This window comes from Oncorhynchus keta, chromosome 22 (genome assembly GCF_023373465.1).
Source record: "Oncorhynchus keta strain PuntledgeMale-10-30-2019 chromosome 22, Oket_V2, whole genome shotgun sequence".
NCBI classification, from domain to species: Eukaryota; Metazoa; Chordata; class Actinopteri; order Salmoniformes; family Salmonidae; genus Oncorhynchus; species Oncorhynchus keta.
Window position 1 is genome coordinate 53,263,094 of NC_068442.1, and position 20,289 is coordinate 53,283,382.

Here is a 20,289-nt window from a genome sequence, read left to right on the forward strand (position 1 = left end):
ACCACTGAAGGGTCACATCATCAAACTCCAGGAACAGCTGTGTATTGTTCACAGGTCTGTAATTAACTCTGTCTGTCTGTCTGTCTGTCTGTCTGTCTGTCTGTCTGTCTGTCTGTCTGTCTGTCTGTCTGTCTGTCTGTCTGTCTGTCTGTCTGTTTTGGTTGTCCTAGATGGTGTGGTGGAGACCTGTGTTCCCTCCAGGGTCCCTCCAACATGACAGAGGCCTGTGGGAAGACAGAGATCAAGCGTATAGCAGACACCAACAACTGTGGCTGCTCATGGCTATAGCTCAGCTGCTGTTCGGAGTGGGGTCTGTTCCCATACAACCCTTTGGTATCTCTTATGTGGATGACTTAGTGGACGTGGTGGGTACATTGGTAAGTGGTGGAGGCCTGTAGCCTACTGCAACACTAGCCCCTCTACATAGGTAAGAGGCCTGTAGCCTACTGAAACACTAGCCCCTCTGGATTGGTAAGAGGCCTGTGGCCTACTGGTTTACTCCCCCTCTACATGGTAAGAGGCCTGTAGCCTGGTGAAACACTAGAACCTCTACATGGTAAGAGGCCTAGCCTGGTGAAACACTAGCCTCTCTACATAGGTAAGAGGCCTATAGCCTACTGAAACACTAGTCTCTACATAGGTAAGAGGCCTATAGCCTACTGAAACACTAGAACCTCTGGATAGGTAAGAGGCCTGTAGTTACTGGTTTAGTCCCTCTACATAGGTAAGAGGCCTGTAGCCTGAAACACTAGTCTCTACATAGGTAAGAGGCCTGTAGCCTACTGAAACACTAGCCCCTCTACATAGGTAAGAGGCCTGTAGCCTACTGAAACACTAGTCTCTCTACATAGGTAAGAGGCCTGTAGCCTACTGGAACACTAGCCCCTGCTACATAGGTATAGGCCTGTAGCCTATTAAACACTAGTCTCTGTTTGGTTTAGAGGCCTATAGCCTACTGAAACACTAGCCCCTCTCTGGTAGGGCCTGTTCCTAGCTGAAACACTTCTACATAGGTAGAGGCCTGTAGCCTACTGAAACACTTCTCTCTAGAAGATTAAGAGGCCTGTAGCCTACTGAAACACTAGATTTAATAGGTAAGAGGCCTGTAGCATTCTGAAACACTAGTCCTCTCTACATGGTAAGAGGCCTGTAGCTTACTGAAACACTAGTCTCTCACATAAAGAGGCCTATAGCCTACTGAAACACTAGTCCCTGGCTACATGCTAAGAGGCCTATAGCCTACTGAAACACTAGCCCCTCAACATAGGTAAGAGGCTGTAGCTACTGAAACACTAGGTCTCTACATAGGTAAGAGGCCTGTAGCCTACTGAAACACTAGTCTGTCTACATAGGTAAGAGGCCTATAGCCTACTGAAACACTAGCCCCTCTACATAGGTAAGAGGCCTGTAGCCTACTGAAACACTAGTCTCTCTACATAGGTAAGAGGCCTGTAGCCTGTCTGTCACTAGTCTCTCTTCATAGGTAAGACCTGTAGCCTACTGAAACACTAGTCTCTCTACATAGGTAAGAGGCCTGTAGCTTACTGAAACACTAGTCTCTCTACATAGGTAAGAGGCCTGTGGCTGCTACTGAAACACTAGCTCAGCTACATAGGTAAGAGGCCTCTGCCTACTGAAACACTAGTCTCTCTACATAGGTAAGAGGCCTATAGCCTACTGAAACACTAGCCCCTCTACATAGGTAAGAGGCCTGTAGCTTACTGAAACACTAGCCCCTCTACATAGGTAAGAGGCCTGTAGCCTACTGAAACACTAGCCCCTCTACATAGGTAAGAGGCCTATAGCCTACTGAAACACTAGAACCTCTACATAGGTAAGAGGCCTATAGCCTACTGCAACACTAGCCCCTCTACATAGGTAAGAGGCCTGTAGCCTACTGAAACACTAGTCTCTCTACATAGGTAAGAGGCCTATAGCCTACTGAAACACTAGCCCCTCTACATAGGTAAGAGGCCTATAGCCTACTGAAACACTAGCCCCTCTACATAGGTAAGAGGCTTGTAGATAACTGAAACACTAGTCTCTCTACATAGGTAAGAGGCCTATAGCCTACTGAAACACTCGCCCCTCTACATAGGTAAGAGGCCTGTAGCTTACTGAAACACTAGTCTCTCTACATAGGTAAGAGGCCTGTAGCCTACTGAAACACTAGCCCTCTACATAGGTAAGAGGCCTGTAGCCTACTGAAACACTAGCCCCTCTACATAGGTAAGAGGCCTGTAGCTTACTGCAACACTAGAACCTCTACATAGGTAAGAGGCCTGTAGCCTACTGAAACACTAGTCTCTCTACATAGGTAAGAGGCCTGTAGCCTACTGAAACACTAGAACCTCTACATAGGTAAGAGGCCTGTAGCCTACTGCAAACACTAGCCCCTCTACATAGGTAAGAGGCCTGTAGCCTACTGAAACACTAGTCTCTCTACATAGGTAAGAGGCCTATAGCCTACTGAAACACTAGCCCCTCTACATAGGTAAGAGGCCTGTAGCCTACTGAAACACTAGAACCTCTACATAGGTAAGAGGCCTATAGCCTACTGAAACACTAGCCCCTCTACATAGGTAAGAGGCCTATAGCCTACTGCAACACTAGCCCCTCTACATAGGTAAGAGGCCTGTAGCCTACTGAAACACTAGTCTCCTCTACATAGGTAAGAGGCCTGTAGCCTACTGAAACACTAGAACCTCTACATAGGTAAGAGGCCTGTAGCCTACTGAAACACTAGAACCTCTACATAGGTAAGAGGCCTATAGCCTACTGAAACACTAGAACCTCTACATAGGTAAGAGGCCTGTAGCCTACTGAAACACTAGAACCTCTACATAGGTAAGAGGCCTGTAGCTTACTGAAACACTAGCCCCTCTACATAGGTAAGAGGCCTGTAGCCTACTGAAACACTAGAACGTCTATATAGGTAAGAGGCCTATAGCTTACTGAAACACTAGAACCTCTACATAGGTAAGAGGCCTGTAGCCTACTGAAACACGAGTCTCTCTACATAGGTAAGAGGCCTATAGCTTACTGAAACACTAGCCCCTCTACATAGGTAAGAGGCTTGTAGCCTACTGAAACACTAGTCTCTCTACATAGGTAAGAGGCTTGTAGCCTACTGAAACTCTAGAACCTCTACATAGGTAAGAGGCCTGTAGCTTACTGAAACACTAGAACCTCTACATAGGTAAGAGGCCTGTAGCTTACTGAAACACTAGAACCTCTACATAGGTAAGAGGCCTGTAGATAACTGAAACACTAGAACCTCTACATAGGTAAGAGGCCTGTAGCTTACTGAAACACTAGAACCTCTACATAGGTAAGAGGCCTGTAGCTTACTGAAACACTAGAACCTCTACATAGGTAAGAGGCCTGTAGATAACTGCAACACTAGTCCCTCTACATAGGTAAGAGGCCTGTAGCTTACTGAAACACTAGAACCTCTACATAGGTGAGAGGCCTGTAGCTTACTGAAACACTAGCCCCTCTACATAGGTAAGAGGCCTGTAGCTTACTGCAACACTAGTCCTCTACATAGGTAAGAGGCCTGTAGCCTACTGCAACACTAGAACCTCTACATAGGTAAGAGGCCTGTAGCTTACTGCAACACTAGTCCCTCTACATAGGTAAGAGGCCTGTAGCCTACTGAAACACTAGAACCTCTACATAGGTAAGAGGCCTGTAGCCTACTGAAACACTAGCCCCTCTACATAGGTAAGAGGCCTGTAGCTTACTGAAAACTAGAACCTCTACATAGGTAAGAGGCCTGTAGCTTACTGCAACACTAGTCCTCTACATAGGTAAGAGGCCTATAGCCTACTGAAACACTAGAACCTCTCTACATAGGTAAGAGGCCTATAGCCTACTGAAACACGAGTCTACATAGGTAAGAGGCTTGTAGATAACTGAAACACTAGTCTCTCTACATAGGTAAGAGGCCTATAGCCTACTGAAACACTAGTCTCTCTACATAGGTAAGAGGCCTGTAGCCTACTGAAACACTAGTCTCTCTACATAGGTAAGAGGCCTATAGCTTACTGAAACACTAGTCTCTCTACATAGGTAAGAGGCCTATAGCTTACTGAAACACTAGTCTCTCTACATAGGTAAGAGGCCTATAGCCTACTGAAACACTAGTCTCTCTACATAGGTAAGAGGCCTATAGCCTACTGAAACACTAGTCCCTCTACATAGGTAAGAGGCCTGTAGCTTACTGAAACACGAGTCTCTCTACATAGGTAAGAGGCCTGTAGCTTACTGAAACACTAGAACCTCTACATAGGTAAGAGGCCTGTAGCTTACTGAAACACGAGTCCCTCTACATAGGTAAGAGGCCTGTAGCTTACTGAAACACTAGAACCTCTACATAGGTAAGAGGCCTGTAGCTTACTGAAACACTAGAACCTCTACATAGGTAAGAGGCCTGTAGCTTACTGAAACACTAGAACCTCTACATAGGTAAGAGGCCTGTAGCTTACTGAAACACTAGAAGTCAAGTATTGAATTTCAAGCACAGATTCAACTACAAAGACCAGGGAGCATAGCGGTGCATCCTTCCTCTGTCCCCCATACCTACAACATCTGTCAGATCCCTCCAGTCAAGTACTGAATTTCAAGCACAGATTCTACTACAAAAACCAGGGAGCTTTTCGAAAGCCTCATAAAAGAAGGGCATTGATTGGTAGATGGGTTTTGATAACAAATCAGACATTGATTTGTATATAAATATCTACATATACTAGTGTTACATTTTTAATTCATTTTTAAGAAATGTAAAAATAAAAAAAATTAAAATGACTTTGAAAGATTTTGTTTAGATTGTTGACCAAAAAAAATGACACTTAAATCCATTTTAATACCACTTTGTAACACAATAAAATGTGAAAATTACTTATGATAGCCACTGTAGGTAAGAGGCTTGTAGCCTATGGAAACACTAGCCTATACTATTTTTACTGGCCCTATACTATATTTACTGAGTAGTCTACGGCAATCTCCCGATGCTAACTAAAACACCTTAGCTTAACACAAGCAGGTTGTAATCGCTTCTCTCATAGATTATGAAAAGTAAAGTTTGCCGGAGTTATTTAGCAAAAAAAAAACAAGAGGAGAGATTGTATTCGTTTAGTTAATAACAGACACTTGGACACGATCCAGCTGGTCTCTTCTTCGTGGTTTTTAGTACTGCAGCTACGGCAGGCTCAACACAGACTGTAGTAATACAGTAGGACGTGGTGTTAAAGACCCTGACTGTCTCTTTTCTCCTCAGCCATCCTGTTTGCTGTGTCTGTGTTTGGACCTGCTTTTGGCTTCCTGCTGGGCTCCGTCATGCTGAGGATCTATGTGGACGTGGACAGAACCGGCTCAGGTAGGTAGATACTGGGTTTGGGTTGTTACGTGGTGGACAGACCCGGCTCAGGTAGATACTGGGTTTGGGTTGTTACGTGGTGGACAGAACCGGCTCAGGTAGGTAGATACTGGGTTTGGGTTGTTACATGGCAGACAGAACCGGCTCAGGTAGATACTGGGTTTGGGTTGTTACGTGGTGGACAGAACCGGCTCAGGTAGATACTGGGTTTGGGTTGTTACATGGCAGACAGAACCGGCTCAGGTAGGTAGATACTGGGTTTGGGTTGTTACGTGGTGGACAGAACCGGCTCAGGTAGATACTGGGTTTGGGTTGTTACGTGGTGGACAGAACCGGCTCAGGTAGGTAGATACTGGGTTTGGGTTGTTACGTGGTGGACAGAACCGGCTCAGGTAGATACTGGGTTTGGGTTGTTACGTGGTGGACAGAACCGGCTCAGGTAGATACTGGGTTTGGGTTGTTACGTGGTGGACAGAACCGGCTCAGGTAGATACTGCGTTTGGGTTGTTACATGGCAGACAGAACCGGCTCAGGTAGATACTGGGTTTGGGTTGTTACGTGGCGGACAGAACCGGCCCAGGTAGATACTGCGTTTGGGTTGTTACGTGGTGGACAGAACCGGCTCAGGTAGATACTGGGTTTGGGTTGTTACATGGCAGACAGAACCGGCTCAGGTAGGTACTGGGTTTGGGTTGTTACGTGGTGGACAGAACCGGCTCAGGTAGATACTGGGTTTGGGTTGTTACGTGGCGGACAGAACCGGCTCAGGTAGATACTGGGTTTGGGTTGTTACGTGGTGGACAGAACCGGCTCAGGTAGATACTGGGTTTGGGTTGTTACGTGGTGGACAGAACCGGCTCAGGTAGATACTGGGTTTGGGTTGTTACGTGGTGGACAGAACCGCTCAGGTAGATACTGGGTTTGGGTTGTTACGTGGTGGACAGAACCGGCTCAGGTAGATACTGGGTTTGGGTTGTTACGTGGTGGACAGAACCGGCTCAGGTAGATACTGGGTTTGGGTTGTTACGTGGTGGACAGAACCGGCTCAGGTAGATACTGGGTTTGGGTTGTTACGTGGTGGACAGAACCGGCTCAGGTAGGTACTGGGTTTGGGTTGTTACGTGGCGGACAGAACCGCTCAGGTAGATACTGGGTTTGGGTTGTTACGTGGCGGACAGAACCGGCTCAGGTAGATACTGGGTTTGGGTTGTTACGTGGTGGACAGAACCGGCTCAGGTAGATACTGGGTTTGGGTTGTTACGTGGTGGACAGAACCGGCTCAGGTAGATACTGGGTTTGGGTTGTTACGGGTTGGTGGACAGAACCGGCTCAGGTAGATACTGGGTTTGGGTTGTTACGTGGTGGACAGAACCGGCTCAGGTAGATACTGGGTTTGGGTTGTTACGTGGCGGACAGAACCGGCTCAGGTAGATACTGGGTTTGGGTTGTTACGTGGTGGACAGAACCGGCTCAGGTAGATACTGGGTTTGGGTTGTTACGTGGTGGACAGAACCGGCTCAGGTAGATACTGGGTTTGGGTTGTTACGTGGTGGACAGAACCGGCTCAGGTAGATACTGGGTTTGGGTTGTTACGTGGCGGACAGAACCGGCTCAGGTAGATACTGGGTTTGGGTTGTTACGTGGCGGACAGAACCGGCTCAGGTAGATACTGGGTTTGGGTTGTTACGTGGCGGACAGAACCGGCTCAGGTAGATACTGGGTTTGGGTTGTTACGTGGCGGACAGAACCGGCTCAGGTAGATACTGGGTTTGGGTTGTTACGTGGTGGACAGAACCGGCTCAGGTAGATACTGGGTTTGGGTTGTTACGTGGTGGACAGAACCGGCTCAGGTAGATACTGGGTTTGGGTTGTTACGTGGTGGACAGAACCGGCTCAGGTAGATACTGGGTTTGGGTTGTTACGTGGTGGACAGAACCGGCTCAGGTAGATACTGGGTTTGGGTTGTTACGTGGTGGACAGAACCGGCTCAGGTAGATACTGGGTTTGGGTTGTTACGTGGTGGACAGAACCGGCTCAGGTAGGTACTGGGTTTGGGTTGTTACGTGGCTCAGGTAGATACTGGGTTTGGGTTGTTACGTGGTGGACAGAACCGGCTCAGGTAGATACTGGGTTTGGGTTGTTACGTGGTGGACAGAACCGGCTCAGGTAGATACTGGGTTTGGGTTGTTACGTGGTGGACAGAACCGGCTCAGGTAGGTAGATACTGGGTTTGGGTTGTTACGTGGTGGACAGAACCGGCTCAGGTAGATACTGGGTTTGGGTTGTTACGTGGTGGACAGAACCGGCTCAGGTAGATACTGGGTTTGGGTTGTTACATGGCAGACAGAACCGGCTCAGGTAGATACTGGGTTTGAGTTGTTACGTGGCGGACAGAACCGGCCCAGGTAGATACTGCGTTTGGGTTGTTACGTGGTGGACAGAACCGGCTCAGGTAGATACTGGGTTTGGGTTGTTACATCGCAGACAGAACCGGCTCAGGTAGGTACTGGGTTTGGGTTGTTACGGCGGTGTCCCGTTCCTGGACAGAAACCGGCTCAGGTAGATACTGTCTTGATTACTGTTTGGGTTGTTACGTGGCCCGTCTGGTGTTCAACCTCCCAAGTTCTCTCAGAACCCCGGCTCACTGGCTTCCAGTAGATACTGGGTTTGGGTTGTTACGCTGGTGGACAGAACCGGCTCAGGTAGATACTGGGTTTGGGTTGTTACGTGGTGGACAGAACCGGCTCAGGTAGGTAGATACTGGGTTTGGGTTGTTACCCCCAATGGTGGAACAAACCGGCTCAGGTAGATACTGGGTTTGGGTTGTTACATGGCAGACAGAACCGGCTCAGGTAGATACTGGGTTTGGGTTGTTACGTGGTGGACAGAACCGGCTCAGGTAGGTAGATACTGGGTTTGGGTTGTTATGTGGTGGACAGAACCGGCTCAGGTAGGTACTGGGTTTGGGTTTTTACGTGGTGGACAGAACCGGCTCAGGTAGGTACTGGGTTTGGGTTGTTACGTGGTGGACAGAACCGGCTCAGGTAGATACTGGGTTTGGGTTGTTACGTGGTGGACAGAACCGGCTCAGGTAGGTACTGGGTTTGGGTTGTTACGTGGTGGACAGAACCGGCTCAGGTAGATACTGGGTTTGGGTTGTTACGTGGTGGACAGAACCGGCTCAGGTAGATACTGGGTTTGGGTTGTTACGTGGCGGACAGAACCGGCTCAGGTAGATACTGGGTTTGGGTTGTTACGTGGTGGACAGAACCGGCTCAGGTAGATACTGGGTTTGGGTTGTTACGTGGTGGACAGAACCGGCTCAGGTAGATACTGGGTTTGGGTTGTTACGTGGCGGACAGAACCGGCTCAGGTAGATACTGGGTTTGGGTTGTTACGTGGTGGACAGAACCGGCTCAGGTAGATACTGGGTTTGGGTTGTTACGTGGCGGACAGAACCGGCTCAGGTAGAGGTAGATACTGGGTTTGGGTTGTTACGTGGTGGACAGAACCGGCTCAGGTAGATACTGGGTTTGGGTTGTTACGTGGCGGACAGAACCGGCTCAGGTAGATACTGGGTTTGGGTTGTTACAGAACCGGCTCAGGTAGGGGTTTGGGTTGTTACGGACAGAACCGGCTCAGGTAGATACTGGGTTTGGGTTGTTACGTGGCGGACAGAACCGGCTCAGGTAGATACTGGGTTTGGGTTGTTACGTGGCGGACAGAACCGGCTCAGGTAGATACTGGGTTTGGGTTGTTACGTGGCGGACAGAACCGGCTCAGGTAGATACTGGGTTTGGGTTGTTACGTGGTGGACAGAACCGGCTCAGGTAGATACTGGGTTTGGGTTGTTACGTGGTGGACAGAACCGGCTCAGGTAGATACTGGGTTTGGGTTGTTACGTGGTGGACAGAACCGGCTCAGGTAGATACTGGGTTTGGGTTGTTACGTGGTGGACAGAACCGGCTCAGGTAGATACTGGGTTTGGGTTGTTACGTGGTGGACAGAACCGGCTCAGGTAGATACTGGGTTTGGGTTGTTACGTGGTGGACAGAACCGGCTCAGGTAGGTACTGGGTTTGGGTTGTTACGTGGTGGACAGAACCGGCTCAGGTAGATACTGGGTTTGGGTTGTTACGTGGTGGACAGAACCGGCTCAGGTAGATACTGGGTTTGGGTTGTTACGTGGTGGACAGAACCGGCTCAGGTAGGTACTGGGTTTGGGTTGTTACGTGGCTCAGGTAGATACTGGGTTTGGGTTGTTACGTGGCGGACAGAACCGGCTCAGGTAGATACTGGGTTTGGGTTGTTACGTGGTGGACAGAACCGGCTCAGGTAGATACTGGGTTTGGGTTGTTACGTGGTGGACAGAACCGGCTCAGGTAGGTAGATACTGGGTTTGGGTTGTTACGTGGTGGACAGAACCGGCTCAGGTAGATACTGGGTTTGGGTTGTTACGTGGTGGACAGAACCGGCTCAGGTAGGTAGATACTGGGTTTGGGTTGTTACGTGGCGGACAGAACCGGCTCAGGTAGATACTGGGTTTGGGTTGTTACGTGGTGGGACAGAACCGGCTCAGGTAGATACTGCGTTTGGGTTGTTACGTGGTGGACAGAACCGGCTCAGGTAGATACTGGGTTTGGGTTGTTACGTGGTGGACAGAACCGGCTCAGGTAGATACTGGGTTTGGGTTGTTACGTGGTGGACAGAACCGGCTCAGGTAGATACTGGGTTTGGGTTGTTACGTGGTGGACAGAACCGGCTCAGGTAGATACTGGGTTTGGGTTGTTACGTGGTGGACAGAACCGGCTCAGGTAGGTACTGGGTTTGGGTTGTTACGTGGTGGACAGAACCGGCTCAGGTAGATACTGGGTTTGGGTTGTTACGTGGTGGACAGAACCGGCTCAGGTAGATACTGGGTTTGGGTTGTTACGTGGTGGACAGAACCGGCTCAGGTAGGTACTGGGTTTGGGTTGTTACGTGGCTCAGGTAGATACTGGGTTTGGGTTGTTACGTGGTGGACAGAACCGGCTCAGGTAGATACTGGGTTTGGGTTGTTACGTGGTGGACAGAACCGGCTCAGGTAGATACTGGGTTTGGGTTGTTACGTGGTGGACAGAACCGGCTCAGGTAGATACTGGGTTTGGGTTGTTACGTGGTGGACAGAACCGGCTCAGGTAGATACTTGGTTTGGGTTGTTACGTGGTGGACAGAACCGGCTCAGGTAGATACTGGGTTTGGGTTGTTACGTGGTGGACAGAACCGGCTCAGGTAGATACTGGGTTTGGGTTGTTACGTGGTGGACAGAACCGGCTCAGGTAGATACTGGGTTTGGGTTGTTACGTGGCGGACAGAACCGGCTCAGGTAGATACTGGGTTTGGGTTGTTACGTGGTGGACAGAACCGGCTCAGGTAGATACTGGGTTTGGGTTGTTACGTGGTGGACAGAACCGGCTCAGGTAGATACTGGGTTTGGGTTGTTACGTGGTGGACAGAACCGGCTCAGGTAGATACTGGGTTTGGGTTGTTACGTGGTGGACAGAACCGGCTCAGGTAGATACTGGGTTTGGGTTGTTACGTGGTGGACAGAACCGGCTCAGGTAGATACTGGGTTTGGGTTGTTACGTGGTGGACAGAACCGGCTCAGGTAGATACTGGGTTTGGGTTGTTACGTGGTGGACAGAACCGGCTCAGGTAGGTACTGGGTTTGGGTTGTTACGTGGCTCAGGTAGATACTGGGTTTGGGTTGTTACGTGGCGGACAGAACCGGCTCAGGTAGATACTGGGTTTGGGTTGTTACGTGGTGGACAGAACCGGCTCAGGTAGATACTGGGTTTGGGTTGTTACGTGGTGGACAGAACCGGCTCAGGTAGGTAGATACTGGGTTTGGGTTGTTACGTGGTGGACAGAACCGGCTCAGGTAGATACTTGGTTTGGGTTGTTACGTGGTGGACAGAACCGGCTCAGGTAGGTAGATACTGGGTTTGGGTTGTTACGTGGTGGACAGAACCGGCTCAGGTAGATACTGGGTTTGGGTTGTTACGTGGTGGACAGAACCGGCTCAGGTAGATACTGCGTTTGGGTTGTTACGTGGTGGACAGAACCGGCTCAGGTAGATACTGGGTTTGGGTTGTTACATCGCAGACAGAACCGGCTCAGGTAGGTACTGGGTTTGGGTTGTTACGTGGTGGACAGAACCGGCTCAGGTAGATACTGCGTTTGGGTTGTTACGTGGCGGACAGAACCGGCTCAGGTAGATACTGGGTTTGGGTTGTTACGTGGTGGACAGAACCGGCTCAGGTAGATACTGGGTTTGGGTTGTTACGTGGAGGACAGAACCGGCTCAGGTAGATACTGGGTTTGGGTTGTTACGTGGTGGACAGAACCGGCTCAGGTAGATACTGGGTTTGGGTTGTTACATGGCATACAGAACCGGCTCAGGTAGATACTGGGTTTGGGTTGTTACGTGGTGGACAGAACCGGCTCAGGTAGATACTGGGTTTGGGTTGTTACGTGGTGGACAGAACCGGCTCAGGTAGATACTGGGTTTGGGTTGTTACGTGGCATACAGAACCGGCTCAGGTAGATACTGGGTTTGGGTTGTTACGTGGTGGACAGAACCGGCTCAGGTAGATACTGGGTTTGGGTTGTTACGTGGTGGACAGAACCGGCTCAGGTAGATACTGGGTTTGGGTTGTTACATGGCATACAGAACCGGCTCAGGTAGATACTGGGTTTGGGTTGTTACGTGGTGGACAGAACCGGCTCAGGTAGATACTGGGTTTGGGTTGTTACGTGGTGGACAGAACCGGCTCAGGTAGATACTGGGTTTGGGTTGTTACGTGGTGGACAGAACCGGCTCAGGTAGGTACTGGGTTTGGGTTGTTACGTGGTGGACAGAACCGGCTCAGGTAGATACTGGGTTTGGGTTGTTATGTGGTGGACAGAACCGGCTCAGGTAGATACTGGGTTTGGGTTGTTACGTGGTGGACAGAACCGGCTCAGGTAGATACTGGGTTTGGGTCGTTAGATTCGTAGCAGAGGTTGGCTAGCTGGTTGGAGTGTAGAATTGCATTGATTGATAAGCAACTCCAGTGTATATTTGGCCTTGTGTTTTAGGTTATTGTCCTGCTGAAAGGTGTATTTATATCCCAGTGTCTGGTGGAAAGCAGACTGAACCAAGTTTTCCTCTAGGATTTTGCCCGTGCTTAGCGCTATTCCATTTATTTTTATCCTATGAAAAAAAACTCCCCAGTCCTTGCCGATGACAAGCATACCCATAACATGAAGACGTCACCACCTGCTTGAAAATATGAATCAGTGGTACTCAGTGATGTGTTGGATTTGCCCCTAATATAAAATGTTGTATTCAGGACAAAAAGTTAATTTCTTTAACACATTTTTTTTCAGTATTACTTTATTGCAAACAGGATGTTTAGGAATATGTTTTATTCTGTATTAGCATCCTTATTTTCATTCTGTAATTTTATTGTATCTTTGTTTAACTAGGCAAGTTAAGTTAAGAACAAATTCTTATTTTCAATGACGATATAAGGAACAGTGGGTTAACTAGTCTAGGAACAGTGGGTTAACTAGTCTAGGAACAGTGGGTTAACTGGTCTAGGAACAGTGGGTTAACTGGTCTAGGAACAGTTGGTTAACTGGTCTAGGAACAATTGGTTAACTGCCTTGTTCAGGGGCAGAACGACAGATTTGTACCTCGTCAGCTCGGGGATTTGAACTTGCAATCTTTTGGTTACTAGTCCAACGCTTTAACCACTAGGCTACCCTGATTTTAGTATTGTGGAGTAACTACAATGTTGTTCTCTCAACTCTTCTCCAGGTTCATCTGTAGTTGAGGGCGTTGTTTTTAAGCTTTGAGATTCACTTCCTTTTAGGTGGTTGTAGAACTTAACGGCTCTTTTTCTGGATTTTGATCATTTGAGGGAATCCTCCTAATTCTGCTCTGCATTATTTGACATTTTAAGTTGTGGGGATATCTTTGCAGAATTCTGCATGAAGTCTCAATTTGGTGTTTGTCCCATTTAGTGAATTCTAGGTTGTTGAAGTATTCTTAGCCAGATCCTACTTGGGATGTTTTATGTTCCTTTGATGGCATAAAAGGCCCGTCTTGCCTTTTAGACCGATTCCCTAGGTTAGCTAGCCAGCTATTGTCGTTCTTTTAACTCAACGTAACGTAAACAACACTGCTTAGCTAGCCAGCTAGCCCCGAATAGCAGCACTGTAGAATTATTACACTCAACGGAACGACTTGATTAGTGTAGTGTCAACAACGCAGCTACTGCCAGCTAGCCTACTTTAGCAGTACTGTATCATTTTAATCATTTTAGTCAATAAGATTCTTGCTACGTAAGCTTAACTTTCTGAACATTCGAGACGTGTAGTCCGCTTGTCATTCCAATTTCCTTGCATTAGCGTAGCCTTTTCTGTAGCCTGTCAACTATGTGTCTGTCTATCCCTGTTCTCTCCTCTCTGCACAGACCATACAAACGCTCCACACCAGTGGCCGCGACCACCCTAACCTGGTGGTCCCAGCGCGTACGACCCACGTGGAGTTCCAGGTCTCTGGTAGCCTCTGGAACTGCCAATCTGCGGCCAACAAGGCAGAGTTCATCTCAGCCTATGCCTCCCTCCAGTCCCTTGACTTCTTGGCACTGACGGAAACATGGATCACCACAGATAACACTGCTACTCCTACTGCTCTCTCCTCGTCCGCCCACGTGTTCTCGCACACCCCGAGAGCTTCTGGTCAGCGGGGTGGTGGCACCGGGATCCTCATCTCTCCCAAGTGGTCTTTCTCTCTTTCTCCCCTTACCCATCTGTCTATTGCCTCCTTTGAATTCCATGCTGTCACAGTTACCAGCCCTTTCAAGCTTAACATCCTTATCATTTATCGCCCTCCAGGTTCCCTCGAGAGTTCATCAATGAGCTTGATGCCTTGATAAGCTCCTTTCCTGAGGACGGCTCACCTCTCACAGTTCTGGGCGACTTTAACCTCCCCCCGTCTACCTTTGACTCATTCCTCTCTGCCTCCTTCTTTCCACTCCTCTCCTCTTTTGACCTCACCCTCTCACCCTCCCCCTACTCACAAGGCAGGCAATACGCTTGACCTCATCTTTACTAGATGCTGTTCTTCCACTAACCTCATTGCAACTCCTCCAAGTCTCCGACCACTACCTTGTATCCTTTTCCCTCTCGCTCTCATCCAACACTTCCCACACTGCCCCTACTCGGATGGTATCGCGCCGTCCCAATCTTCGCTCTCTCTCCCCCGCTACTCTCTCCTCTTCCATCCTATCTTCTCTTCCCTCTGCTCAAACTTTCTCCAACCTATCTCCTGATTCTGCCTCCTCAACCCTCCTCTCCTCCCTTACTGCATCCTTTGACTCCCTATGTCCCCTATCCTCCAGGCCGGCTCGGTCCTCCCCTCCCGCTCCGTGGCTCGACGACTCATTGCGAGCTCACAGAACAGGGCTCCGGGCAGCCGAGGCGGAAATGGAGGAAAACTCGCCTCCCTGCGGACCTGGCATCCTTTCACTCCCTCCTCTCTACATTTTCCTCCTCTGTCTCTGCTGCTAAAGCCACTTTCTACCATTCTAAATTCCAAGCATCTGCCTCTAACCCTAGGAAGCTCTTTGCCACCTTCTCCTCCCTCCTGAATCCTCCCCCCTCCCTCCTCCCTCTCTGCAGATGACTTCGTCAACCATTTTGAAAAGAAGGTCGATGACATCCGATCCTCGTTTGCTAAGTCAAACGACACCGCTGGTTCTGCTCACACTGCCCTACCCTATGCTCTGACCTCTTTCTCCCCTCTCTCTCCAGATGAAATCTCGCGTCTTGTGACGGCCGGCCGCCCAACAACCTGCCCGCTTGACCCTATCCCCTCCTCTCTTCTCCAGACCATTTCCGGAGACCTTCTCCCTTACCTTACCTCGCTCATCAACTCATCCCTGACCGCTGGCTACGTCCCCTCCCGTCTTCAAGAGAGCGAGAGTTGCACCCTTCTGAAAAAACCTACACTCGATCCCTCCGATGTCAACAACTACAGACCAGTATCCCTTCTCTTTTCTCTCCAAAACTCTTGAGCGTGCCGTCCTTGGCCAGCTCTACCGCTATCTCTCTCAGAATGACCTTCTTGATCCAAATCAGTCAGGTTTCAAGACTAGTCATTCAACTGAGACTGCTCTTCTCTGTATCACGGAGGCGCTCCGCACTGCTAAAGCTAACTCTCTCTCCTCTGCTCTCATCCTTCTAGACCTATCGGCTGCCTTCGATACTGTGAACCATCAGATCCTCCTCTCCACCCTCTCCGAGTTGGGCATCTCCGGCGCGGCCCACGCTTGGATTGCGTCCTACCTGACAGGTCGCTCCTACCAGGTGGCGTGGCGAGAATCTGTCTCCTCACCACGCGCTCTCACCACTGGTGTCCCCAGGGCTCTGTTCTAGGCCCTCTCTTATTCTCGCTATACACCAAGTCACTTGGCTCTGTCATAACCTCACATGGTCTCTCCTATCATTGCTATGCAGACGACACACAATTAATCTTCCAGTCCCCCTTCTGATGACCAGGTGGCGAATCGCATCTCTGCATGTCTGGCAGACATATCAGTGTGGATGACGGATCACCACCTCAAGCTGAACCTCAGCAAGACGGAGCTCCTCTTCCTCCCGGGAAGGACTGCCCGTTCCATGATCTCGCCATCACGGTTGACAACTCCATTGTGTCCTCCTCCCAGAGCGCTAAGAACCTTGGCGTGATCCTGGACAACACCCTGACGTTCTCAACTAACATCAAGGCGGTGTCCCGTTCCTGTAGGTTCATGCTCTACAACATCCGCAGAGTACGACCCTGCCTCACACAGGAAGCGGCGCAGGTCCTAATCCAGGCACTTGTCATCTCCCGTCTTGATTACTGCAACTCGCTGTTGGCTGGGCTCCCTGCCTGTGCCATTAAACCCCTACAACTCATCCAGAACGCCGCAGCCCGTCTGGTGTTCAACCTTCCCAAGTTCTCTCACGTCACCCCGCTCCTCCGCTCTCTCCACTGGCTTCCAGTTGAAGCTCGCATCCGCTACAAGACCATGGTGCTCGCCTACGGAGCTGTGAGGGGAACGGCACCTCAGTACCTCCAGGCTCTGATCAGGCCCTACACCCAAACAAGGGCACTGCGTTCATCCACCTCTGGCCTGCTCGCCTCCCTACCACTGAGGAAGTACAGTTCCCGCTCAGCCCAGTCAAAACTGTTCGCTGCTCTGGCCCCCAATGGTGGAACAAACTCCTCACGACGCCAGGACAGCGGAGTCAATCACCACCTTCCGGAGACACCTGAAACCCCACCTCTTCAAGGGGTCACCTAGGATAGGTAAGTAAGGGTAAGTAATCCTTCTCACCCCCCTTCTCCCCCAACAAGATTTAGATGCAAGTGGCTGTTCCACTGGTTGTCATAAGGTGTATGCACCAATTTGTAAGTCGCTCTGGATAAGAGCGTCTGCAAATGACTTAAATGTAATGTTAAATGTAATGTAAATGTTGCCTTGTCTCTTAGATTGTTTATAGCCTTGTGGAAGTTACCTGTGGTGCTGAAGTTTATGCCAAGTTGGGTATAATTTGTGTGCTCTACGGCATCAAGGTCTTGGTGGAATTTTTATTCGTGGTCCTGGCAACTGGACCTTTCTTGGAACACTTTGTGTTATAACTGTCAGGTGCCCAGGTCTGACAGAATCTGTGCAGAATATCTAGGTACAAATCTGTCGTTCTGCCCCTGAACAGCCAGTTAACCAATTGTTCCTAGACCAGTTAACCAACTGTTCCTAGACCAGTTAACCAACTGTTCCTAGACCAGTTAACCCACTGTTCCTAGACCAGTTAACCCACTGTTCCTAGACCAGTTAACCCACTGTTCCTAGACCAGTTAACCCCACTGTTCCTAGACCAGTTAACCCACTGTTCCTAGACCAGTTAACCCACTGTTCCTAGACCAGTTAACCCACTGTTCCTAGACCAGTTAACCCACTGTTCCTAGACCAGTTAACCAACTGTTCCTAGACCAGTTAACCCACTGTTCCTAGACCAGTTAACCCACTGTTCCTAGACCAGTTAACCCACTGTTCCTAGACCAGTTAACCCACTGTTCCTAGACCAGTTAACCAACTGTTCCTAGACCAGTTAACCCACTGTTCCTAGACCAGTTAACCCACTGTTCCTAGACCAGTTAACCCACTGTTCCTAGACCAGTTAACCAACTGTTCCTAGACCAGTTAACCCACTGTTCCTAGACCAGTTAACCCACTGTTCCTAGACCAGTTAACCAACTGTTCCTAGACCAGTTAACCCACTGTTCCTAGACCAGTTAACCCACTGTTCCTAGACCAGTTAACCCACTGTTCCTAGACCAGTTAACCAACTGTTCCTAGACCAGTTAACCACTGTTCCTAGACCAGTTAACCCACTGTTCCTAGACCAGTTAACCCACTGTTCCTAGACCAGTTAACCCACTGTTCCTAGACCAGTTAACCCACTGTTCCTAGACCAGTTAACCCACTGTTCCTAGACCAGTTAACCCACTGTTCCTAGACCAGTTAACCCACTGTTCCTAGACCAGTTAACCCACTGTTCCTAGACCAGTTAACCAACTGTTCCTAGACCAGTTAACCCACTGTTCCTAGACCAGTTAACCCACTGTTCCTAGACCAGTTAACCCACTGTTCCTAGACCAGTTAACCAACTGTTCCTAGACCAGTTAACCCACTGTTCCTAGACCAGTTAACCCACTGTTCCTAGACCAGTTAACCCACTGTTCTAGACCAGTTAACCAACTGTTCCTAGACCAGTTAACCCCACTGTTCCTAGACCAGTTAACCCACTGTTCCTAGACCAGTTAACCCACTGTTCCTAGACCAGTTAACCCACTGTTCCTAGACCAGTTAACCCACTGTTCCTAGACCAGTTAACCCACTGTTCCTAGACCAGTTAACCCACTGTTCCTAGACCAGTTAACCCACTGTTCCTAGACCAGTTAACCCACTGTTCCTAGACCAGTTAACCAACTGTTCCTAGACCAGTTAACCCACTGTTCCTAGACCAGTTAACCCACTGTTCCTAGACCAGTTAACCCACTGTTCCTAGACCAGTTAACCCACTGTTCCTAGACCAGTTAACCAACTGTTCCTAGACCAGTTAACCCACTGTTCCTAGACCAGTTAACCCACTGTTCCTAGACCAGTTAACCCACTGTTCCTAGACCAGTTAACCCACTGTTCCTAGACCAGTTAACCCACTGTTCCTAGACCAGTTAACCAACTGTTCCTAGACCAGTTAACCCACTGTTCCTAGACCAGTTAACCCACTGTTCCTAGACCAGTTAACCCACTGTTCCTAGACCAGTTAACCAACTGTTCCTAGACCAGTTAACCCCACTGTTCCTAGACCAGTTAACCCACTGTTCCTAGACCAGTTAACCCACTGTTCCTAGACCAGTTAACCCACTGTTCCTAGACCAGTTAACCCACTGTTCCTAGACCAGTTAACCCACTGTTCCTAGACCAGTTAACCCACTGTTCCTAGACCAGTTAACCCACTGTTCCTAGACCAGTTAACCCACTGTTCCTAGACCAGTTAACCAACTGTTCCTAGACCAGTTAACCCACTGTTCCTAGACCAGTTAACCCACTGTTCCTAGACCAGTTAACCCACTGTTCCTAGACCAGTTAACCCACTGTTCCTAGACCAGTTAACCCACTGTTCCTAGACCAGTTAACCAACTGTTCCTAGACCAGTTAACCCCACTGTTCCTAGACCAGTTAACCAACTGTTCCTAGACCAGTTAACCCCACTGTTCCTAGACCAGTCTGTGCAGAATATCTAGGTGCTGCTGTAGGACCTCCTTAGTTGGGTACAGGAACAACAGATCATCAGCGAACTGTAGACATTTGACTTTAGATAGTCTGCCACAGTGTACTGTACCAGTCACAGGGGTCAGATAGTCTGCCACTGTGTACTGTACCAGTCACAGGGGTCAGATAGTCTGCCACTGTGTACTGTACCAGTCACAGGGGTCAGATAGTCTGCCACAGTGTGCTGTATCAGTCACAGGGGTCAGATAGTCTGCCACAGTGTACTGTACCAGTCACAGGGGTCAGATAGTCTGCCACAGTGTACTGTATCAGTCACAGGGGGGTCAGATAGTCTGCCACAGTGTACTGTACCAGTCACAGGGGTCAGATAGTCTGCCACAGTGTGCTGTATCAGTCACAGGGGTCAGATAGTCTGCCACAGTGTACTGTATCAGTCACAGGGTCAGATAGTCTGCCACAGTGTACTGTACCAGTCACAGGGTCAGATAGTCTGCCACAGTGTGCTGTATCAGTCACAGGGGTCAGATAGTCTGCCACAGTGTACTGTATCAGTCACAGGGGTCAGATAGTCTGCCACAGTGTACTGTATCAGTCACAGGGGTCAGATAGTCTGCCACAGTGTACTGTATCAGTCACAGGGGTCAGATAGTCTGCCACAGTGTACTGTATCAGTCACAGGGTCAGATAGTCTGCCACAGTGTACTGTATCAGTCACAGGGGTCAGATAGTCTTCCACAGTGTACTGTATCAGTCACAGGGGTCAGATAGTCTGCCACAGTGTACTGTATCAGTCACAGGGGGTCAGATAGTCTGCCACAGTGTACTGTATCAGTCACAGGGGTCAGATAGTCTGCCACAGTGTACTGTATCAGTCACAGGGGTCAGGTAGTCTGCCACAGTGTACTGTATCAGTCACAGGGGTCAGATAGTCTGCCACAGTGTACTGTATCAGTCACAGGGGTCAGATAGTCTGCCACAGTGTACTGTATCAGTCACAGGGGTCAGATAGTCTGCCACAGTGTGCTGTATCAGTCAC

At 49.4% G+C, this 20,289-nt stretch overlaps 1 protein-coding gene and 1 long non-coding RNA gene across 3 annotated transcripts in view; both read left to right on the plus strand.

Annotated features, from left to right (window-relative positions):
- Window positions 1-20,289, plus strand: part of LOC118378883 (solute carrier organic anion transporter family member 2A1) — a 101,757-nt gene that overhangs the window by 29,919 nt on the left and 51,549 nt on the right. The window contains exons 5-7 of the mRNA XM_052475815.1: window positions 171-356; window positions 2,062-2,098; window positions 5,282-5,380. Of these exons, the coding sequence (XP_052331775.1) occupies window positions 171-356; window positions 2,062-2,098; window positions 5,282-5,380 (322 nt within the window). The remainder of the gene's footprint in view (window positions 1-170; window positions 357-2,061; window positions 2,099-5,281; window positions 5,381-20,289) is intronic.
- Window positions 6,742-11,439, plus strand: LOC127910725 (uncharacterized). 2 transcript variants are annotated; one of them, XR_008075977.1, is made up of 4 exons: window positions 6,742-7,136; window positions 9,023-9,163; window positions 10,698-11,299; window positions 11,347-11,439. It is a non-coding gene; the product is annotated as an uncharacterized LOC127910725 (long non-coding RNA). The 2 variants fall into 2 exon arrangements; XR_008075978.1 differs by lacking the exons at window positions 6,742-7,136; window positions 9,023-9,163 and adding an exon at window positions 9,993-10,368.